The sequence below is a fragment of the Rhinolophus sinicus genome, chromosome 17 (genome assembly GCF_057876585.1).
Source record: "Rhinolophus sinicus isolate RSI-liver-muscle chromosome 17, RSI-T2T, whole genome shotgun sequence".
NCBI lineage: Eukaryota > Metazoa > Chordata > Mammalia > Chiroptera > Rhinolophidae > Rhinolophus > Rhinolophus sinicus.
This window is the reverse complement of record NC_142517.1, coordinates 137,571,991-137,597,626: the sequence shown is the minus strand read 5'-3', so window position 1 is coordinate 137,597,626 and position 25,636 is coordinate 137,571,991. Positions and strand designations below refer to the sequence as shown.

General features: G+C 34.7%; 1 protein-coding gene across 1 annotated transcript in view; it reads right to left on the bottom strand.

Annotated features, from left to right (window-relative positions):
* ARHGAP15 (Rho GTPase activating protein 15) overlaps positions 1-25,636 on the bottom strand; it is a 620,344-nt gene that overhangs the window by 300,224 nt on the left and 294,484 nt on the right. Inside the window, exons 7-8 of the mRNA XM_019735910.2 lie at positions 11,091-11,189; positions 9,820-9,949 (exon numbers count right to left, since the gene is read on the bottom strand). Of these exons, the coding sequence (XP_019591469.1) occupies positions 9,820-9,949; positions 11,091-11,189 (229 nt within the window). The remainder of the gene's footprint in view (positions 1-9,819; positions 9,950-11,090; positions 11,190-25,636) is intronic.

Here is a 25,636-nt window from a genome sequence, read left to right as displayed (position 1 = left end):
CTAAAGGTAAAAGTATATATGATCCTCTAAGTCAATAGAATAAAAGAGATATTTTTAAAAAAATAAGCCTTTGGTAAATTACATATTTGTTAAATCTTATTTTGCCAATTGTTTAAATCATTGGCAAACAGCCTCCTTGCCATACTTCTAAAGAGAGAAACTGATGGGTTTATAGTAGACAAACATGGTTATTTTGCTCACACTACACCCATTTGGAAATCATTATATCTAATACTTACAACATAAATTTACAAAGTTCATGGATTCAGTATATACATCATCCTTAGGTATAATATATGTATTATTATCTCCTTAGATCATGTGCATATTTATACATTTGTATTATTTTATATTTATATAAAAAGTACCCATCATTTATCTGGAAAGGCAGTTTCGGGAAACTTAAGAAACTTGTGAAAATCTTATAACTAGTATATCCTAGAGGTAAGAAATGTACTCCAATTTTCTAACCCTTAGAACCAAATATCTGACATAATCCCACATATGCTTTTGAAAAGGATGCATACGATACTTTTATAATTTTTGTTAAACTGGATTTTTATAAGTTGACTTAAAAAAAAATGATTCTCAGAGTTTTCTAAAAATTATCAAAACTATTTTTTTGCACATTACAGAGTTTCTCCTTTTTTTAAATCTCCTGTAGACCCTTGAAAATTTGAAGAGACCACAGAAGAACCCCAAGAGTAAGTATGAATCAGAGTAATTCTCTCAAGTAGAATAGTAGGTTAGAATTCATGATAGAAATATTTCCCTAGGTTAAAATATGTTGAAAGGACAGTAACTTTAAGCAAAAGGACTAGGATTTTTCCTTCCCCCTCCCTCAAGATCTTTGTCATTTATATCCTAAAAAGTATCTATTTGTACATGATTTTGTTAGGCACAGTACATGAGACCATATAAAATATACCATTGTTTTGAGATCTACAGTTTTAAGAGAAAATTGAGAGAGACATATAAATAGTGATCTTAAAATATCAAACTAGTTCAAGTAGTTAGGAAAAAGAAATAATTTACTACTGTTCTTCAAACAAGTTTCAGGAATTCCATCTTCATTTTTAGCACAGAATGAGAAGTACGTTATAGTGGTCTTGAATATCGTCATTCATTCATTTACTGACTTAACACTGCACATTTCTGAGTACAGTTGACCCTTGAACAACACAGGTTAGGGGCACTGACCTCCCTCACAGTTGAAAATCTGCATATAACTTTTGACTCCCCCAAAACTTAACTGTAATAGCTTACTGTTAACTGGAAGTGGAAGCCTTACCAATAACATAAACAGCTAATCAACACATGTTCTGTATGTCATATGTATTATACACTGTGTTCTTACAAGTAAGCTAAAGAAAATAAAATGTTAAGAAAATCATAAGAAAAAGAAATATATTCACAGCATTTATTAAAAAAACAAAAACAAAACAAAAAAACTGTGTAGGGCCGGCCCAGTGGCTCAGGTGGTTGGAGCTCCGTGCTCATGCTCCTAATGCCGAAGGCTGCTGTTCGATTCCCACATGGGCCAGTGCCAGATGGCTCAGTTGGTTGGAGCGCGGGCTCTCAACCACAAGGTTGCTGGTTTGACTCCTGCAAGGGATGGTGGGCTGCACCCCCTGCCACTAACAACGGCAACTGGACCTGGAGCTGAGCTGCGCCCTCCACAACTACGATTGAAAGGACAACAACTTGACTTGGAAAAAGTCCTGGAAGTACACACTGTTCCCCAATAAAAAAGTCCTGTTCCCCTTCCCACAAATAAATAAATAAATAATAATAAAAAAAGATAAAGGACTGAAAAAAGAAAAAAACTGCATATAAGGGGTCCATGCACTTTAAAGCCTTGTTGTTCAAAGGTCCACTGTACCCTCAGATATTATCAGGCCACTCTGCTAGTTGCACATATACAGGTAAATCAGACAGAGTCCTTTTCAGAGTCTGGCAGTCTCTGTAATAAGCTTGTTATAACACACTAGCAATTTCCATGATAAAGGTATGGACTGAATATTAGAGGAAAACTGAAGAAGATCACCTAACTTAGCACAAAGATCTGGGAAAATTTTCTGGAGGAGGTGTGGCTTGAGTTGAATTTTACAGGATGTTACTTTAGCAAACAGAAGAACTTGACTTAAAGGTAAATGTCAACATAGAACAATGTGCATCAGGGGTTATAAACAATGTTTCCTTGGAACATAAATCATGAGTCAGGGAGTGGTGGGAAAAAACTGGAGAAGGGGACATACGTCACAAAGAGCCTTCTACTAAGGAACTTGAACTTGAGCCACTCCTATGCAGTAATTTGATTAGAAATTGTTCTTCACTTTTGACTTCACTTTTAGAGGACACCATCTCATATGGCACTATGCCAGTCCTACAGTCCCTATTGCATCTCCTAACTTGCTTCTATCTTTCTAGACCAATGAATTTTGTATATAAAAAGGTATATTTATTCATATTAGGGAAATGGAATAGCAGAAGTATTTGGCTTTAGATTCTACTTAAATAATCAAAGAAAGATGAATTGACAACTTTTAATATCTCTCATACTTTTGGGGTGGAAAAAATACCTAATTTTCCTTACATGGATGTGAGCTTTACTATGAATAATAAGAAATAAACTTGTTTTCCAAGAAAATCTCACAGATTATATATGTTTATAATCATTTTCCCCCTAGGCATACCATTGGGCCATTTGGGACACCCAAATAAATGCAGTAACAAGCAAATTACTTTCCTTTAGGATTTTTGAAAAACAGTAGCATTGTTCCTAAAAACAAATACTCCAGAAAAACAAAAGGAGTATACCAAATAAATCCTGTATACAGAAAGAAGTGATCATTTGCATTCAAAGGAATGTTTTTCTCTGCACAGGGATTCACTAAGAACGACACAAATCTAATGTTTAGCTATAATACTTTAAACTTGATATGACAAGAGTGAACAAATATTACATGTCGAACTTTAGAAGGAGATGTTAATATATGCCCGTTCTAGAGCCATGGAATAAACAGAGGGAAACTTTCATAGGACATCAAAGTGCATGTTTTTTCCTATTGTTTACTATCACAGTAGTGTATTCATGCTAAGGAAATATTGCTCAAGAGTTAGAGCAAAAAGCCCTCTGGATTTGGCCTATTATTGAAAGAAAAATGCTATTTGACCTAATGAAATCAGAAATTGATTAAATGCAGTTCATTTAAGGGGAAATATGGTCAGGGAGTTACTGCCAGTGTCAGGAGGAGATGGGGTGATCTAGTGTTTGAGTGCTGATAGGGTTAGATAGACTTTCAGAGTAGCAGATGCTGCAAGATACATGACAATGGACACCCATAGGTCAGAGGGCAAGATTATCCCCTAGATGCGAAAGAAGAGATTAATCAGAATATTCTTTGCTCAGCTTATAACTAAATCCTCTTATCAAATGATTCATAGAGAACTGAATATTTTGAAGAAATGGCAATCTATGGGTCCCAGGAAAGTTGGGATTGCTGTTATCTTGGGAAAACATTTCAGAACAATCACTGCAGTCACACGGTGTCTCAGTGAAGCCTTGGAACCTTCGTGAATAATACTGCTTTGACAAAGTAATTTGGATGCCTGATTATCAAGTGTGTGTCTAATCTTTACTGTTTTTTTTTCTCTCATGATGTTTAAATCCTTCAGCTTTAGCAACTTGAATTTTAATTTAAAACTTCATTTTCTTTTCACCAACCGGATTTTTTTTTTTTTTTTTTAAAACTCCCTTATCCTGTGGAAAACCATCAAGAAGTGGAGTACAGCATTAGGAATAGAGATAGTGGAAATGTAATGGCTGTATGCGATGTCAGTGGAATAGCAGATTGGGGGAGGGGGGTTATCACTTTGTGAGGGGTATACATGATAAATGTTTAACTATTACATTGTTTTGTACACCTGAAAATAAAATTTAAAAAAAGTAAAAGAGAACTGGCAATTATTCTTCCTTAGATATTGTCAGTCTTATAACTATAGTAAAATGAACTTGCTTTTATTTTCACACTTTAGTGCAATAGTTTATCTCAGGTGGATATTTTATGAAACAGGTGCCAGAGGAGCACTATTGATTTTAGAAAAAAAATCAGATAAATGACCATCTTACCGAAATCAGAAAACTTTGCCCCTTTGACAACACAATAACACATAATATCCTATACAAATATTATGACTTTTTCGTTGTTTTCAGGTAAGAGCTTTTCTTTTTCTTCAGAGCTAGATATAATTTATTTCTGCAATTTTAATATTGTCTTTATTTTCTTGTCAGTTGGCTTATTTATCTTATTATTTTCATGCATTGGCAAGCTTAGTGTGTTTTATACAAACTACTTAATAAGAAGAAACTTTAAAAATAAGTATTTATATAAGCCTCAAGACAGGCTTCACAATATGTGTTTAAAACAATTGCTAATTACATATTTACCCAAGAAACAAGTAGGCTTTTCCATTTTGAATAACAGCAAACACCTTACAAATTTTCATAATTATATAGTTATAAGCATGGTCTCTCTCTCTCACACACACACACACACACACACACACACACACACACACACACAAAACATTGCCTTTGGGGGAAAAAACAGGAAAACAATGAGTTATCAATGGTTGATACTGAAAGAGGTCAACATAACTCATATTCAGAAAATTTGATCCTTCTTAAATAGTTTTCAATTCACAATTACTATCTATCTATCTATCTATGTATCTATCTATCTATCTATCTGTCTATCTATCTATCTCCTTTTATTGAATTATGAGTGTAATGCCTAATTGTGGTGTGTGTGTGTGTGTGTGTGTGTGTGCACTCTAGTTTTTAATTTGTGAAACTTTCCAAACATACATAAAACAATAGCATCATGACCATTCATATAAACACCATCTAGATTCATCAAATGTTAACATTTGGGACAATCCCAGACTTAGTCTGTCATTACACATATTTCTTACAAAAAACATCTGCCTTTGCTGAGAATTTACTTCCCCACTCATGCTGCAAAAATTTATTCCCCTCTCCTCATTCTCTCTTTTGCCCACTATTTCCTCTGGCCTGGAGGCTCTGCAATCCCTGATTGCCACCATGAGAGGTTTCCAGGGTTCAGGATCCTCCTAGCCCAAGCCATTCTGAGAATCCTAATTGCTTTGGTGGAGTTAGTGCAGGAGTAGGGGAGGAGGAAAAGGGAAACCAGTGAAAAGCAATGCTACTGGGAAGTCTTAGCTTCTAGGGTCAGAGGTGCAGCAAACTCAGAATGAGCTATTCCTTAGAAACAGCATTCTAAATGATTGCATAAAGTTCAAGTGTGCTTTTGTGGTTTGTACATGGTTTCCTTATGAAAATATGTTGAGGTCTGAGCAATCAGTTTCCAACTGGATTTTGAGCACATAGTCTACTTACAGTTGTGGATCACTAGTATTATTATTATTTAGATTAGTACAAAAATTAACTGCCCTCTCTAGCACACTTTTTTTTTTTCTTTTTTCCACTTGGCATGTCATGATTTCTTTACAGGCAAATTTTTAAACAAAGATATCATTAAAGATTCACAAGCATTTTCATTGTCTACATTGTATACCTATCTCAATCCAGTTTTCCCATTTCTATCTTTATCCCTATAGCCTTGTTCATATACCCTTATTACACAATACTAAGGGGCTATGGAATTAGAAAACCCATAACTAAATACTTTTAGGATTTTACCCAGAACACATTTGTTTTTTATAATAATTGAATCAAAAGGCAGATAAAAGGAAACTCATTTCCTTTTAGTTCTCTTGACTTTTGATTTCATTTTTCTTACTCATGTTCATTTTTGGGATGCTTATTTATAATGTTAAAAATGTTGATTTTACATAAAAGTAACCTGAGGTCTCCACTCATGGATTTTACAGTTAAGCAATTGATTAACATGAGATCTATTACTCCTAAAGTATATGCTAAATATAAAAATAACTTAAAAAAATTGAAAGCCCTGAGAGGTGGAATCAAGAATTTTTGTTGTGCACGTTCAGATATATTTGTTCATTGAAAAGAATGCATGAACTAGAGCTAAAGGAACAATGAAATGGGTAGATGTTGAATCCATTCCATCAACTGGAACTTCTTCATGACATGCTCTTCTGGGTATGAAATAATCAAGAATATTATTGGCTCCCTGCACTACATTTTGTGCGCTACTCCCAAGAAAGTTGTTGCTGCCATTTTCACCTGGGGAGCCGCCAGGGGAAAGACCAGCTGTACATATTTAGATATTTACAGCTATGGCTCCCTTATTCAATCTTGGCTCCTTTCCCCTATTTTCTCTACACTCAGGGAGAGGATGTCAAGTATATATGCCCTGCTCCAGTCTTCCACCAGACACCACCTTTGGCTCGTGCCCTATTTTGGTGCCATCTGCTTGGGGACATAGAGAGTAATAAGAGCTTTTACTTATTGAGTGCCTGCTGTGAGCTAAGTATTTACATATCTAATTTCAAATTCTCATATGATCCTGCATTAAACCCATTTTTATAGATCTAGAAAGTGAAGCTGAGAAAAGTTATGAAATCTCTCCAAGGTTATCTCATGCAGGTTTATATTTGAGATTTCCCCTTTGCTATCAGTGGAAGACACTTCTCTTTTCTTGGAAAAACATGTTAGTGTTTTCTTTGATTGATTCTCCATTTTTCATAATGGCCATCCCTAGAGAGCTGCTCTCCCACTCTCATCCAATGCTGGTGTCCTGAATTTCCCACAGTGATTTGGCCCTTACATTGAATTTTCTGGCATTTTTTCTGATAGACTCAACTGATATCTTAAGATATCTGATTAGTACTTAATTGTGTTGGCAGGTTAGAATCATATTTTAAAAAGGAAAGTATATTTAGCACTTAACTTTCTGAATTCACTCATTGAGAGTGCATGCCCCCCCCCCCCCCCATGTTATACAGAGAAACTGGACAATGAAATGACCACCTGTTAGCTGCTAATGATGTTCACATGCCTTTAAAAAAGTAATTCTGGCTTTATCTGTCTACAATCTTGGCGACAAAACTCGTGGGAACATCAAGGGCACAGGAAGCCAAAGGCAGCAAACTGACAATAAAGTTTGTGCTTAGACTACTAATAAGGAAGGAGATATTGTGAATCTCTAATTCTACATAATTATTTAATCTCAAGAGGGTGACATAAAACTGAATGCATGTTTTTAAAAACTAAAGTTTGGGTGTTCAAATTTAGGACTGAGATCAGAGGAGTTTCACACAGCCTATTTCCTACTTGAAAAAATATTTTAAAAAACATCAATATAAAATATGCCAATCACTATTTCAAATGCGTAGTCTAATTTGATACTGTGTGGGTGGTTCAATCATTATACCTTTCAAAAGAGAATGAATACATAAATACTGAATACACTTAATTCAAAGTAATAGATGGATATTAACTGTATCCTACGTTGCAAAAATATATGCTAGCCTTAACAAAGGCTTACAACTATAAATATCCACTAAAATACATAAAAGAAGCGTTTTCTAAAATTAGGGCTAAAGATTAAATGACCTTTTTGTTTTAATAGTGAAATCAAAGTCCAAAAAAAACATCTGGTTTTAATTCCTTTGCTAATATGTTTTTGGTCCCTATTTAATTTTACTGATTTCTGTGAATCCCATTTTAATATAGTATTTCCTTCCAAGTCCAAGGTTGATAAACTAAGTTTACCTTTTATTTGTTCTCTTCACTATAGTGTAATGGTTAAAAGCACAGGCTGTAACATCAGATTGCTTGACTTTGAAACTTCTCTCCATAACTTGTTTTTATACAAGTTGCTTTAATTCTCTGTGCCTTCATTTTCTCATCTATAAAATAGGGTTAACAATAGTACCTACATGATTGTATTAGTGGGATAATTAAGTAAGTCAATATAAGACAAGCACTTAGAACAACGCCTGGTAAGCCCTAAGTTCTCAATATTTACTAGCTATTATTTTTCAACTGTGAAGGAAATGGTGACTATAAGGTCATTATACAGTTAGGTACATTTTGAAATGAATAGAGTAAATCGGATATGTATTTTCCCTTGTCTTCAGGTAGGATTGAATTTAAGTCTCAAATAAACAAATAATTGCCTTTCTCAATTAAAAATAAATTCTAAAGAGTAGTAATTGGTACTCTATCTGTAGGAATTTTTCTCCCAGTAGCATCCTAAAACATTTCACGTGCCTATTGCTGAACAAAGAATCCATTTGCCTCAATGTTTCTCAAACACACTTTTACAAACCTTTACTTTTTTGCAGAGCTCCAGACTTTAGAAGTGCGCCACAGTCTTCTCCAAAGCAGCGATTATATCTGAGATACCAGATCTACTAATCATTGCTTATACATCCTTTATCTACTACAAAATGGTTATTATAATTAACATTAATTATATATTCACAATTGAATTCTCATTCTAAAATCTTACCTTATATCTGATCCCTTATGAAGTACAAGGGGACAATGACCAGAAGTTAAAGGGAAATGTTCAAATGAGACAACTCCAAACTATATCATCATGTGGAAAAATCTTTTTAAATGGCATTGCTAACTCTCCACAACATATTTGCAAAGCACCATGCAGTTCAAGACATTAACATTGATCATTTTAAACTTCACCTTAACACAACTAGCTAACTAAATATGTATCTAGCAGCTGTTGAAATTATGGTACACTTCGTTAAATAACAACTTAATTTTGAAAGGATGCTTCTTCTTGAAATTTTCACGCTCTGTCTAGATTTTGAGGCTCCCAATAATTTAGCTTTGGAGGATGTGATATCACATTTAAATAGCTTCCCTCTTCCTTGTGTATGTGCGTGAGTGTGCATGTATGTTTCATCTATATGTATATAGATGTGCATAGTCTTTCCTAATGCACATAAGTAGCAGAACTATATACACATACAGTCATCTAGTATATATGTACACAGGTATATATGTAGAAATTATGTTAGCAGTCCTTCTCTACTTACTGAGTTCTCCCTAAATTCAGAAAACTAACATGTAACTACACTGAACTTTGGTCAAAGGAAAACGATAGAAAGATGGTGATTCTGAGATTGGGTAGGTAGGAAGATGATCCAGGAAAAGCGGTATAATTTTTGAGACTTTGGGAAACTGGTTTTTCTGCTTCCAGAAATATCTACTTCTTCTTTTAGAAAGTTGAAACCAACTCTATGAGATAAGTGTGACACCTTTTAATAACACCCTTTTGTTGAGGAAGAAACAGGTTGGGAAAGATTAAGAGATATACTCAAGGTCATGATATAAATGGAGAGATTGGTCCTTTTTATTCCAGATTCATTTCTTTTAGAACACTAGAACTAGATGTGACCTTATAGAACATTTAATGCTTATCCCTTATTTCTAAATCTTTCTGGTGATCTGAAAGTGTGGAAAGTTGCATAGCCTGTTGGTTTATGTTGGGCCAACTGTGGTGGGCATTCTTATATCTTTTAATGTATGGAGATCAAATAGTATACCAAGGTTTGGAGATGCTTGACATTTCCCACTCTCAAAATCAATCACCAATCTGAACGCCATAGCTATTGGTGTAAGGAGAGACCATGACCCTGGAACAATTATTTTTTCAAAAGGTGTTACCAACAATGATTCAAGCAAAGCACCCAGCCTGCCCTCCAGGAATTCCTGGCCAGGAAATGGCTACGAATCTTCCATGAGTAGTATGAGTTTGGCTCAAATCTCATTTCAATGCATTTATATTTCATAAGCACTGCATTTGGGTGAAGTTAAAATGAGCAAGTCAAAAAAATACTTACTTAAAGATTTTCTGTGCTCTGGTTTCTGTTCTTTTATATCACTATCATAGTGACTTAGTAATTCAGTGCTGGAGGATCTCTGGATTTTGAATAATTCCATGTTTCTGGGTGAACTGCTCGGATCCTTTGGCTGAAAATAACAAACAATTAGCCTCAACAATTTTACAAGAAAGAAAGCATTTAAGAAATAGTGTGGGGATCTATAAGATTATTTGGGGGATGGGACCTCTATGTTACGCTTAATATACAAATTTAATTATAGTTATATGGTGCTTACTAAATGTTGTATATTTCCCCAAGCATCCCCATGCATTAATTCAATCTTCACAGTAATCCTGTGAGGTAGGTATTATTATTATTATCATCCTTACTTTCCATGTGAGAAAACTGAAGCCAAAAGAGACAAGTAGTTTGCCTAAGGCCACACAGCTAGTAAATCATGGAACCAGAATTCAAACCCAGGCAGTTTGACTGCAGAGTCCACTCTTAAAAACAACAAACTCAGTGTGCGTTCACGCATGGGGGGCGCAAGCACTTACACATGCTTATTTTTAAAGTTTTAGTGCTAACATGATATAATGGAAGACTGCAAAAAAAAATAGCAATAAAATCACACAGAAAATGTATTTTCCTACTGTATACCTTATTAAAAGCTCTCAAAAATATTTATTTCCTCAAGAGTCTGGAAATATTTAGTATCCTAAAATTAGACGTTTGGTCTAGAATCAGTATAAAATTAGTAGTTTTAAATAGTTTGACTCTTTTAAAAATATACTCTGAATGTGTGATTTAGGATAATTTCATAAAGTTCTAGATATGTAATTTTCATGAGAAGAACACTCTAGCTTAGCTGGAAGAAAAATGAAAATCAGTACGAAGGATTATTATTTAGTGATAGTATAACAGTGAATATGGGCTTAAATACATTGATATTTATTCTCAAGAACATGTATTACAGACGGCATAAACTGAAAATGTGAAAATTTGGTAGTTATTGTTTGTGTGTTTTTTACAGCCTTCAGTAAATGAATGTCCGTGTTATTTCATTAAAAAAATATGAATGCACTGTGTTTTTGAAAGAGAGAAATCAAATGACATTTAGTTCCACAAATAATGAAATGTTTTTAGTGGACTCTATCTAAACTTAAAATAACTTAATATTTCTCAATCCATAGGATACATTTGAATGGGTGTGTGTTATATGGCTAAGCAATAAGATTTAAATGACTACATTTTAATTAATAAAGGTAACAGCCAAAACAAATACATACCAATCTGTCAATTGCATTTTTGATAGCATGGAACCAATCCAATATGATGAAGTCAATATCTGACTGTAGAAGAAACTCATTTCCTGATACTGTTGTGATCTGAAAAAAAGAAAAAAAGAAATTGACAGGTAAGCAAACCATAAAATAAAACTCTTGCATATATATCCTTTTTAAAAAACACATTTTAATACACTGAAATATTTTCTTGTATTCCAGTAATTGTCTTTCTGGGAACTGGGAGACTAGGATCATTTTGAACTGCTCACTATAAACTGTTTTTTCATGTCATAACAAATACATTATTGTTTGAATAATAGAACGATTAACTCAGAGTAGTACTAAAGCTGAGTTACTCCAACTCAAGGAGAAGCAAGCCAGGAAGTTCAAAATAATGCAGACAGTATCCACTTAAGTCAGAACCTCAGAAAAATGCACCCGGGTGTGTCAGAAATCATTCTGCACTTTTGGCTCTTTCCTGTTTGTCTTTTTCAAATCTAATAGTATCTCTATATTTGATTTCCTTTTATGGAGGGCTCTAAAACAGATTATTTACCAAAGAGACTAATGCAGACTTTTCTAAAAGGTCATTCAAATGAATAACATTTGGCTAGATCTACTTTTCTATCATAAAGATCTATAGGAAAGTAATAAAGCACCAATTTCCCCGTAAAGGGAGTATATTAGAATAGAAGTTTATTTACATATTTGAACCTCTCATAGAGAGTATTTATCAAGTGAACATCCCCATTCCAGACTCTCAGGGCTGTTAAGTAGTTGGCAATATTTAGCATGTAACTATATGCTTTTTCATTACAGTGAATCTTTTTCTCCCAAGAATTGTGACAGAGGATGTGACCCTATAGAAACAGACCAATGCTCTTGATTTCACACATAAAGGGCTACTTAGAGAAGAATTTGATTAGAGTGGGTGTGGACACGCTTTTCATATTAGGCCATCAGTCTGAACTGTGATTTTTCCTTTTGTATTATTGACTTTTTGTTTTAACGGGAAGATGAACGTTTCCCAACTGCTGTCACACATCAACCAAGGCTGCAGAGGTTTAGAGGACTGACATTTCAATGTACTCAGTCGGGAGCTAGTCACCTCTTCTCAGCCTTACTTGCTCTAAATAAGAGGTGAACACTGAAATGTGGCACAGGTTCAGGAAATCACAAACCATGCTTCAGATGTCTCCATAATTCTATCATTAAAGTGACAATTATTACCCAGAATAGCTCACTCTGAAGGCTTAAATGATTCTTATGGCAACATTTAATAACAATGATCCTGAAGGTTTAAAGAAATCTTTGATTACACATATACATAAATATTCATTTGTCATTTATTTTTAGAAAACTATATAGAGACGCAAGAGCTCTCAGTACAGCAATGTAACCATTCTTGAGTGAGATAGATTCCAACATTTTACCACTGCAAGGAGAGGAACTATCCAAAGTATATGCAATTGTGAGACGTGAAAGATTAGAAAATAAGAGGAAGTTAATTACTCGCACTAGAATCTGACAAATTACCAGGACCAATCACTCTTGTCTTAAGTCAAAATGTGTGTAAGATTTGCGGTGGCCTGAAATAGCCTCCAAATAGTCTTCTGTTTTATGTATCTAGTAAAAGACAGTTAAGCTGATGTTTGCCTAATTATCTGAACACCCTTGCAATGTTCTTTACTTACATAAAGTTCCAAATATTTACTTTATAAAGTGTTGCCGCAGAAATAATAATCTAAAAATATAAGGTCACTTTTAACTAACCCAAGAAAACTAGTAATGTCCTGACCCTACCTTCATCCTAATCTAAATGTAAATATTTTGATTATAAATGTGCTATGTAACATCACAATTTGTTAACATATACAACGAAAAATGAACTAGCCCAAATACAACCCACAGTCTATTTCCCTGCCATTATAAACAAACCATTATTAAAATTATAAAAATGAACCTTTTCAAAGTACAAGAAACAAACATAATTATATTTACTGTAGTCTGAGGGTTTAGGAAAGAGCCAACATAGTTCAGTTTTCAGCCTAGTAGGTTCAAACGGTGATAAAATATAAGTACTTCAGCAGTGCATTTGCATTTTTGGTGCATGCTATGCAACGCAAAGATCTTTTACTGCTCACACAACCAAACGCCAAATGTATGTTAAAAGTTTCTTTGTCCACATATTTTACTGCATTAATCGTACATAATCAGTGGTTTATAAATTCATTTTGGAAAGCTGGACCAGAGCACTATATGAATGCAATTCATTCAGAACATCCTATCAGAGATACAGTTCACATCCTTCTCTCTGTCTTCCCACTCATCTTTCGAGTTACTAGGCAGTCTGGAGAAGTCTGCTACTGCTCTCTACAGTTTAAATGCATCCACTTCTTAATTACAGTCAGTAATTGACTTTGTTCTGCTCCATTCCAGTCACTCACAGGAAAGCAGTTTCAAAGTCTTTAACTGATAAAGCCCATTTAATTCAGGTTCTCAGTCTACTTTTTTTACATTACCTCTTTAGGTTTTCTGATAAATGGTTTTCTGAATCATATTTGCACTTTGAACAACTGAATTTTCAACACTCTTGGGGGAAAGAAAGACATCAGTAAAGAACGTTTACTTTGACTAAACCTTTTGATTGAAAAACTCCTGATGACAATCTAAAGTGATGTAGAACTAATAATAGACATAAAAGATTTGATATTAAGCCATACTAATGTATCCTTTCTATATTATGGTTTGCTTAGGTGACAGATGCTGGAGTGAAATGGATTAAAAAAAAATCTTATCGGAAATACAAGTTTAGGCAAGAGTTGCTGGTCTCCATTTTGCTTTGAAGCCTCCTTTAGACAAATGTCTCTTGAAATCCTTTTTCTCCATGTCCTGTTTGGAAGGGATATATTCTGGCACCAAAGCAGTCTTAATGAAATGTGCTAGTATTGACAATAATATATATTTTTAATTACCTGTCTGGGGAAATTTGTCCCAAACATTTTCACTCTAAAATAAGAATCTATCTGAATGCTTGCTGGTAGCAAATGTATTCCTAGAAAATTACATAAACATATCCACTGGGAAAATGTAGAACAGACACATTCCTTAAGTTTCTTTGCTATTAATTCGACAATAATTTTTCCTTGGGCTAAGAACTGTGGTATGTGTTCTTGTTATGGTTCCTCTAAAGATGAAGGCAGGTATATTGAGCACAAACTCAACTGGTAAGACATGAGAAGAAATTTGCTTGTTAGACGTTAATTAACAAATGTAGTATTATTATACTAATTTGAAACATCTTAAAGGAGTTTTAACAAGTAGTGTTTATGTTTATTTAAGTATTGCCCTTTTCAATATTGTCAATTACGTATCATCCTTATCAATATGGATTCTGACAGCTAGTCCTTCCCATGTTAGATTTTAAATTAGCTGAGAAATTAATATGTAGAATGGCATTTATACAATTAAAAATTTCCGTACTTTGGTTTACCAAAATAGAAACAAAAAAAATGTTTAGAACTTCACTTTTTTTTCTGATTATAAGAATAATTGAATTTATTGTGGAGAATTTGGAAAAAATAATGAAAAAGCAAATTAAGCCTATTCACAGCTTCACAGAGTAAACATTGTATATACTTTAATTTAGTTATTGCCAATCATTTATAAACGATAGTTAATTGACTTTGATAATGATCAATGGACAACTGTCTGCTACAAATAGATACCTCATCAGCAAAACATATTTGGCAGTTAAATACATTGGCTATTTCTGTCCCAGTTGACCTCAAATGCACATTGGGAGATTATCAAGGGTGCAAGAGATAATGAGTGACGTGTGTTCCTCTCCTTTATAGTAGCATTCTTCCTATGATAGAGTCAACCCCACGAATAATTCTTTCAGGAGACTGAGAGGATGTGTTTCTTACTAAACATCACCCTGATCATCAACAAGAACTAATTAAGCTCCATTAAGTGCAAGGCACATTGCTAGAAGCTGGGGATCTGCAACCCCCACTCTCAAGAGTTCATAATCTATTTGGATACATAGCACATATGCATAAAAAGATAAACAACAATAGAAACTGGCTTATACTAAGTCCCAATGTGAGTAGCACAGACAACACTCATGTCAAGATTTCAGAGGAGGGAGTAGTTACTGCCCACACATTCACATCATGGAATTATGTATAAACTGTTGGTCATGATGCGTTATTTGTTAAAGGTTTATTGTATCAGAACTGTAGTATATTAAAGATATGAATACTACCACTTGGTATGCAAAGTGACATCAGCTTTAATGATCTCAAAGCACAATAAACATTCTGTAAATGCCACTTCCCTCTACTATCATAAAGCAAATGAAGAAAATGAAGCAAATGAGAAAAGTGAGAATGCCATTCTATCGAATTGGCATCATTTTAAATGACAGAATTAAGAGATTACAAAGATCTTGATTTCTTGTTCACTAGTCCTCAGCAAACAGTTGTATACAGTCCAGGGCTCTCTGTATATGGTGAAAGAACTATGATGATTTTGGCTTTAGTTGTGAAATTTAGAATATATGCATAGATCTCAGACAAAAATAGCTTGTTTCTTTACTGTTATGCTAAAAATAGCACATTTTAGAAAAGATCACCCAACATTCTTACTCAGATTTTTTTTTCTTTCTTTTTTTTTCCCTCAAAAACTATCACTATTCTGCTATGAAAAAATATATCTAAACCAGAACTGGGGCATCCAAAAAATTCCTTCAGATATTAGAATGGACTAAAACAATCCAATGTTTGAACTAAATATCTTTCATATTTTGCTTACGATCAACCTTCGTGAACCTAAGGAAGGTTTACTCCACCTTAATGACGCTGAAACTATATATAGCAAATGTGTAATAAAATATGCCAGATATCCAAAGAGCCCTAAAAAATGTTAAGTGACGGTTCTACACTGATTCTACAAATAAATGGATTACCCATTTAAGAGGAGTGGAATTTAATTTCTATTATTTTTGGAGACACTTTGAACTTTATAATGAAATCATTACATGTGAATTAAGCAAATAAACTTATATCAAAATATACTAAATTCATTTAAAGTGGATATAAATTATATTTTATATTAATTATGGCTGTATCTTTAATGAAGCGTAACAGTACAAAAATATAGATATATATTAATATTTTGGCTGCATCATAGTGTGATATAAAGACCTAACATTGAAGCGATAATGATTTTTTTAAAACCCTGCAGATTCACATTTTTTTCATCTCACATCACACTCTACATTTGATATAGCTGATCAAATGAGGGTTGTCATGGTTATACTAATAGTTAAATTACTTGGTCTCAAAGGTGTTTATGACCACCAAAGAAATTACATTATCAAGCTGCATGTCTGTCTCAAATTACAGTCAGGCCTGAGGAACTCCTAACATTTTTCTTAACATGTCGAGCAAAGTTAACATAAAACTAAGGGTAAAATATCAGAAGTAAAAGGTCTTCAATTTGTCTTTCCAAAAATGTTAGTTGTTAAAGCATTTTGTGAGAAAATATCTGTTTTGTGTTCCCAATGTTGCTAGATGTTAAGTAAATATATGCTGATTATTAAAAAAAAGTTGCTTTGGCAACTCTCTTATTAAAATGCATTTGTAACCCCCATCTGTCATGAAAGTTTTGAAAAGTTTGTTTACTTTGGCTAGCAGCCTTATCCAGGGTTACCCTAGCAAACAATGATAGCAGTCTTCAGAAGTTGTGTGAGGAACAAGCCACTAGGGATCCATTTTTGTTTTAATTGGCACACACAAACACTTTTCTGGTCTGTCAAGAAGATCAAGCTAATATGCATGGAGGGTGTTATATTCTCAGCTTTGGGGAGCAGTAAAGCTCCCTTTATTTAAGTAATTTAAATGATAGACTGCAAAAAACTTTGCAAGTCAGAAAAATGTTTTATACTTTCTTAGGGAATATTTGTTTTAAGCAATGGAAAATGTTCTACATATCTAAAGATGTTGAACCTTATGTTATAATTACCCTGTTTCTTCTAACTCTGTGAAACGTTCTTAAATCCACATGCTACTAAATAATCCTGAGCAAAGATGGATCCTGCATTTCCACAACTCCCCCTGTGTTAACAAATGTGTGTTCATTAGTTTCCAGATGTTTATTGGATATGTTTTCAATGTGTTTGGGGTTGATTGATCTGCATGTACATTTATTGAAACCCTCAGTGGTGTCATCATATCAAAATAACCTGCCCATGTAAGCAATTTCTTATTTAATGGAAAGTAAACAAATGTTGGACTACATATAAGACAGATCTCAAGTGCATTCTGAAATCTAAGGTTTAAGGCCAACCCTTTAAGAAACGGTGTTTTTTAATTGAAATTGAGCTGTACCTTTGACACCCAAATAATTTGGTCCGTGCATTCTTACAACACAGATTTGTTTCTGCATAATAAAATCAGTCCTTAGTGAACATCCATACCCCATATCACTTGCCCATTCTACCTTTCTGCTTATTAACAAAACACCCAACTCCAGATGCATTTCAAGTAAACAAACAAACAAACAAGCAAAGAAACAAACATTTGTGTTCATTCTTTTATCTGTGGTAAAATCTTAAGCACTGAGAAACTGTCTTCTCAATATTCATGAAAGAATACCATCCAAGTAATTAGTAGATAGTTTAGCAGTTTCCACAGTTTTGCAGTCAGCTACACTAAAACTTTTGCCTGTGGTGCTCATATGAAAAACGATTGAAAAAGTGACTAATCGAAGCAGTTGGTGTATAAAGATATAAGCTTAGAGTTTTATTGCTGTTAACGTTAATTTTTAAACTTGGGGGGAGTAATTGCACCTAGATAAACTAATCATACTAAGACTTGTGTTCACTGGTAAGCACTACTCAATCAGTCACTGCCAAACACAGATCAGCTTCTAGCCTGAGCTATGCTCACTGTGCAGTATTACTCATTTAGTCAGATGACATTTGGGAATGTGCTGCCCTTGCTATTTTCAAAGTAGAACAATTTTTATTATTTCTATCATTAAGTAATACCCAATTAAAAAATTTTAACAAACACAAAAGTAAACATAAACACAAAATTTACCGTTCCCCAAGGGTACTGAATTGTTCTCTATAAAATATCCTTCTATATTTTTTCACCAATGTATAAACATCATATATGTGTTTATAGTTTAATGATAATATCATGTGTACTGTTATGATTTTTTAAATGTATTTAACTACTTGTACTACTGTCATCTCACACATGATTTTAATAACAATATCTTTTAGTCTCCTCACTATCTTATCTATGTTTTCCCTTCTTTGAAATTTGGATCTGAACATCCCATTCCTCTGCTTTATTATTCTGAAATTCCCCACCGCTGTTACACTGCAATGCAAGCTCTTTAAATTCGGTCCACCTACCTGTTCTGTAGACCCCTGAGCCAAATTTCCCTCTGCATCTCTATGATCCGTCCATCTTGAAATGTTGTTGTCCCCCAGCTGTCCCATAATAATTCTTATTTCTTCCCTTAGAGCAGATTGTTTCCATTGCCCAGAACCCTTTGACTTCCTCTATTGTATCATTCACATCAATTTAGATGTCACCTTTACAGAAAAAGGTTCTTTAAAATTGATGTCCTCCTGACTGCTCCCATGAGATCCTGCTCCTGCTTCATCATAGGGCACAGTGGTCCACATGGAAATGCCCTGTTGATTTCTCTGTTCCCCCCACTAAACTATAATCACTCTGAAGCCAAGGGTAATTGTCTACCCACTGAGTGGCTGCCAATCCACACCTAAGGGGCACTAATAAATAATAAATAAACCCTATCTACTTTATATATTTTAGTGATTGCATCATATCCTATTGTTTGATATGCCATGGTATATTTAACTCATCCTCCATTGTAATACAATTTAGAAGGTTACAGTACCATTGTGTTCTTTCAGGCACTGTAAATAGATTATTTTGACAACTACTAATAACACTTTTATCAGAGTAAAGTAGGCAATTCACTTTGAAGATTGAGAACAGCAGTCTGAGACTATATTTTCCCATCAGTCAGTAAGTCCTAGACTTCAGACAATAGAGTAGGTCTATGTTTCAATGCATTGAGCTAGAATAGAACGTTCTTGATTATATTCCAAAGCCACCCTGTGTTTTGCAGAGATATATCATCCATGAATCTCACCATATGTATGGACCTTTCTAATTGATAATTGGTAATATGGGGGATTGGGCACAAGTTTAAGATTGTCAAGAGCTAAATTCTTAGGCTAATGGGTCAAGTCTTTCGAGAACCTCAATAATGCACAGGTGATCATTGCTGTCCATCAACATTGCAGCCATTAATTTCACTACAGCACTATTAACATTAGTAAATGAGCAATCTGTGGGAGGACAGGTGGCAGTAGTTATGTTACCAAGAATTTTATTTAGAAGTATTAACTTTTAAGATACAATGACTTAAGGAAAAACAGGTATTTTTGCCACTGGTTTATTACTCACGCATGTCTCCTATTAATAAGTGCTGAGATTGCACAACAAGAATAAAAGATGTTACAGCATGTATCTCTATGCTATTGTAACATATTTGGCCATGATTACGAGTGTTTATAAAACATTCAAGAATTGTTCCATGTCTACTTACATTAATGAGAACACCTGTTAACTTTAGTGCTGTACAGACTTATTTGCATCAGATACAGGTTTCTGCATACTGTACATCACTTTTTGAAACAATTAGATGCTTATAGAGAAATATAGCTGAGTGAAAAACAGCAGCTTGAATGCCTTCCGGCTGAAGACAATTCAACTCCAGGTTTCAGTGGAAAACAGAAATCTGTTGAATTACAATACTGCCAGTTAGAAGTGAGTGTAGGTGTATTTTATATTTCTTACATTCAGAGAACAGAAGATACATATAAAAATCTGTGCTTTAATCTGTGATTTAATTTTCAAGTAAAATTACAGCCAACTGAGAGTTTCTAGACAAGGATGCCAACTAGTAAGTGATGGTAATGCCACCACAACATAGCTACTCCATAATCTTGGGGACCTCTTATCAAAAGATGGTCTTTTTACCAGCCTCAGAAAGGTGGATGATTCCCGTGGGTATTTTGACTGAATGAGGAAACCTGCAGACTATTGCTCAACTTGTGTTGTTTACAACCCTTTGCCACAGAGCCGTTTCTATGTGATGACAGAGCTGAAAGAAGTGAAGAAGCAGAGGACTTCCCCTGATCCTTCACTTCTGGGCTGCTGGTCACAGCATAACCCAAACCTACCAACTCTGAAAAAGTGCCATAGTTCATTGCAGAAGCCAGTGAGTCTGCCTTATTCATTACTCAGAGGAAATGTCACAATTTTTGCAGGTCCCACTCTATTGACACGTCTGTCTGCCACTCCCCATAGGATGTTAAAGCTTCTGCGAATTAAATATTTTCAGTTATTGAAAGGGAGCACTTGAGCAAATCTGTGGATTTACATCCTCTATTATCATCATTATATTTAAGAGGTGCAATATTTACATCAAAATGACTCAGTTGGTGATATATTCTAAAGATAAATGTGTATTTATGATCTGAAGAAGAAGTGTGATTTGTAACTACTTTGTCAGACATAAACAGAGCGCCTCGGTGCTGTTCTAGTAAACACAGATTAACCAGGGCACAGAGGAACTATTCTCACCGGAATAATGCACCTTTGACCTGGAAAGTGAGGGAGCTGAGAATTGCCCTTGGAGAATGTGTGCATTACAAGAAACAATGGTATCTATTTCCTTCTCTGATGTCTCACTATACAGTCTGGGCAGAATAACAAATATTAGGTGAGGATTTGGGGATCAACTAGAGAATTTTTCTTTTTTTGTCTGGAACCAAACTTCACAATTCAAGAAGTAAATTTAATACTACATTAAACCTTATTTTTGGCTCCTGAAAAATTTGAAATTGTATTTCACCAATAGCTTGACAATCTAGATGTTGCCCTCTATAAAACAGCATCGGCAGTCATTAAAGATGATAGACTAAGCATATATGTATTTAGGAAGCTCACGAATGAGCAGAAATTTCTCTTTTCCCATGAATTATAGGCTTAAATAAATTAAAAATGATGAACACAAGTCACGTGTGACTTCTGCAATTACAAGAAGTGCTCAAAGTGGTTACTGTCAGCGTAATTTTAATAGTTTTTTCCTTTCTTAAAATGTGTACACATTTTTTTGGCACCCTCTGTATATAATACAATGGTATATCTATATATGTATATATATATATATACATATATAATATTTAATAAAATAATATATGTATATAGCATACATAATACAATTATACACACATATATAAAGTACGATTAACATATATACATATACATATATATGTTTCATATACATATTTAAAAAAATAAACCACTTGTGACTATATAACAGACAATGACATCTGTCAATTTAGCAGTAGGCCACTATCTAATAATGGAGACATGTGACATCCGTAATGACACACACATTACTCCATGTTAAATGTGTGGAAAAACAACTTAATACTCTTTACTCCTCCCCGCCCTAATGATATCTGTGTTAGAAATAGTACCTTTTAAAAATGCTAGACTTTAAAAAATATATTGGTTCCATTATCAGTAGGGTGACTATATTATTTATTGCTTACAATTTTGAAGGCAAAAGAGGCATTATTAATGATTACACCAGGACAATACACTTGTTTTGTGTATATTGGGATATATGGGTCCCTATTCATCACACACAACACTTGGAAGCTGTTCAGCAAGTGCTGATCTTTAGGTGTTAGCGAACATCTCCTAGAGTCCAATTCTAGGAACTGTGATGTATTAAAAAAAAAAAAAAAAAGCTGGCAGTGGCCTTTCTCATAAGAAGTTTATAATCTAGTATGACATACGAGACCGACAAGGCAAAACAATAATTAGTCATGATTCAAGGTGGGACATATGTACTGATTTTTAAGGAACAAACCAAAATTTCTCTGAGGGTAAACTGGAATCCTCAAGGAAGAATATTAGAGAAGGATCTTACAAGGACAGATGGGGTTTAGTGGAAGAAAAGGAGTGGGCAGAGGATAACACAGGCAACAAGAGAAACTTGTACAACGCCTCAGAGGCAGGAAAGAATATGACATCTCTAGAGGATATGAAGAACCTGTCCCGAAGCTTCCTTTGTGGGCTCTTCTCCCTTCACTCATCCTTTAGATGGAGATGTGTGTCAGCAATCTCTCCTAAGTCACAATTCTCACTGAGGAACACACTCCTGAATGACATTACCCAACGGTTGTGGTTTTATTGCTGTATGTTCTTTTGTTTTTTTCAGTTTAAACTGATACAGCCTTAATTTATATCTCTAGTTCAGATATCTCTCTTAGTATCTATTCCAATTCAAGACATCGTTATTCCCTGTCAGATCTCTCAACTGCCAGTTTGTGTTGTTACAATCCACTCTCTAAACCAACTTATTAGTGAATTACTAATATAATGGATATCTGAATCATCCTTGGAGTTCGTTATAAGTACAGAATCTCATGCTCACCGGAACCTAACAAAGCAGAGCCTGGGGGTAGGGCCAAGGAATGGGTTTGTTTACCAAGCTCCATGGGTGATTTGGAAGTTAATGGTGTTGGGGCTGGCCCTCTAAACTATAGACACATGATCTATCCAAAACCATTTCTGTCACCTGTGCTTTAAAAGTCTCTGACTGGATTACTATTTCCCCCAAGATAAAACCTAAATTCTTTAACATAGATTACCAAGCATTTCATGATTTCTCTTTTTGTCTCTAAACTTTTCTTTTCAAGTCCTCTACTTATTAGCTGCATAACTTTGAGCAAGTTATTTAGAATCTTTGTATTTCACTAACCTTACATAATCTGAGGAAAATAGTAATACCTACCTCATAGGACCATTGTTCCATGAAATATAATTCAGGGGAAGAATTTAGTATAGTACCTGGCACCTATGGAAGTACTTAAACATATTGTGGTTACTATTATTTGATAGATTGAGTCATTGATTGTGTTCTGGGTTTTTTCAAACTCCTCTTTATTCAGGAAACTATTCAGACATCAACTATTTGGGACAGGGTCTTCTAACCTCTGAAGGTCAAAAAGGAAATGTCCCTCCAGTAGACTGTACTTATTCCATTGTGGTGTTCATCTCACTATTGTACTTATTTAACTTCTTTCCAACCCTTGCTACACTTTAAGCTCCCTGATTACAAAAAGCCCATGTGTCCTCAGCACTGAGCTGAGCACCTAAAATACCAGAAGCCCTCAACAAAGGGTTATGAAATGAATGATAGCTTAGTTCACTAAGGTTAGTACTGTAGAGTTGTAGTATTGATAACAAAGGCCTTAAAATTTACAAGACATGTTTGAGTTGGTATGTTAGGCAAGAGGAAAACAGTGCTAGCTCCTTGAGCAGGTATATTAGTAGAGTCATACTATAGTGTCAGAGGAGTGGAGATGTTTTCTTAAAGCTGGATCTGTATTGCAACTTCCCTAACTGTCAACATGATGCTGTCTTCTAAGGCTGGGCCACTGCAAGTCTTCTGAAAGAAGATACATCACTTCTACAGGATGCAGAGTGTTGCTTTCATGATCTCCTGCACTTTCTAAGGCTCTTTCTGCTTTTCAGCCTTTTTGCCCTCCTTTCCACACGGCTCAAGCAACCTGCTTCTCTGTCTTTGATCTTAGTTGTTCGGTTTTTGAGATGCTTGGCATTTGTATTCAGACCTTTAACTCACTGCATTAACTTTGAGCAAGTTATTTAGAATCTTTGTGCTTCATTACTGTCACCTATAATCTGAGGAAGATTCTCATGCCTACCTCACAGGACCATGGCTCCATGAAATATAATTCCAAGGTGACTTGATGTGATCTCGGGCCCTGTTAGTTGAGAATGCAATCAATTCTCAATATCCTGTCTTCTCTGAAGCTCAGTTCTGCAACTCTACCCTCATCTTGCTTTTTTGGCTTCTGAATCCCTATTCTGGTGGCTTATACCGTGTACCTGACCCTCTCAGCTGACAGGAGTCCTTTCTGCCAGTGTCCCCTTCAGGAACTGGGGCTATGCTGAGCATCTCTCTGATTTTCACTGCCCCCCAACTCCACCTTCCATCTGCCTCATCCACCTAAATTACTAGACGTGTAATCAAACAATAGTCCACCCTTGCATATAAGGCAGATGGACATACGAGGATCCGAAAATGAGCCCTTTCCATGTACTCATTGATTATCCAACTGGCCTGTTAAATATCCTTGTTATTTCAGGTTGCAACTCACACTCTAACTCTAAAAGCTTGGACTATTTTCTGTCCCCTTTACTTTATCATTCTGTATTCTGTCCAGCAGACACACTTCCTTCCAATATTATCAGTTTAAAATTTTCCCTAGCAACTTGCCCCAACTATGGATTTTTTGTCTCTTCATCAAGATGGTTCTATTGCCATTAACTATATTATTCCTGATCCTGAGAAATAATCCAAATCCCTGGGTAAATGATATCTAAGATCTTCAGTAAAGTGAGTTGCTCCCCCAGTTTTTGAGGCTTACTATGAACTATTATGTGATTTATCATTCTCTGGGCTCCTGGAGAGCAGGACATTAAGGAGAACAATTTCCCACCATTAGAACCAGTATCTGGCTTATAATTAGCTACACTTGATGAATGGCTCGTGGCATTGGATCCCCTCCTTACCGAGCTTTATCCATAAAGGTTTGTAAAAATGTTTGAGATTTAATTAGATTACATTTATATGTAGCTTGTGAATTTACTTGAAAGCAGATGAGGAAGGTATTAAGGGAAGAATTTATTCAAAAGTTAAAGAAGACACTGCCCAGGAGGTCTAGTCTGGTGATGGCTTTCAAAGTTTTTGGTTATAATCCATGATAAGAACTACACTTTACATTGCTAACTAGTATCTCTCCCCGCCACCCACTCTCTCTTTCTTCTTTCTTTATCAGAAACACACACAAAATTCAATCTATCTATCTATCCATTATTCTATATATAATACTCAGTATATATACTGTGCGTGTATATTTGTATGTGTATGTGTGTATATGTACATATCATTGAACATACATATAATTGAAATATGTACATACATATAGTTGAAACAAAATTTTCATGAAATAAAACTTCTCTTCACTATATGTAATGTAGTCTGATATTTTTATTCTAGTCTATTCTTTCTTTAATTCATTTCACTAAAAAATACTGGTCCCAACTCACTAAGTTGATTTTGTGACCCACTAAAGGGTCTTGAATGTAATTTGAAACTACACTGGCCAAGGAGTAATGAAAGATGCAATCCTGAAACCCTGCTCTTTGGCTTTCTCTGTCTCTCTTCAGGTTTATAAGATGCTTCAAAATGTCGCCATATATAATTTAATAGTTGGATATTTAACCCTACAGAAAGACTCCAGAACATGTGTCACATTTTTGACAATTAGACCTGGGTGATCAATAACCCTGTGTGGGGGATTCTGCTCTGATAAGTAATTTCCTGCT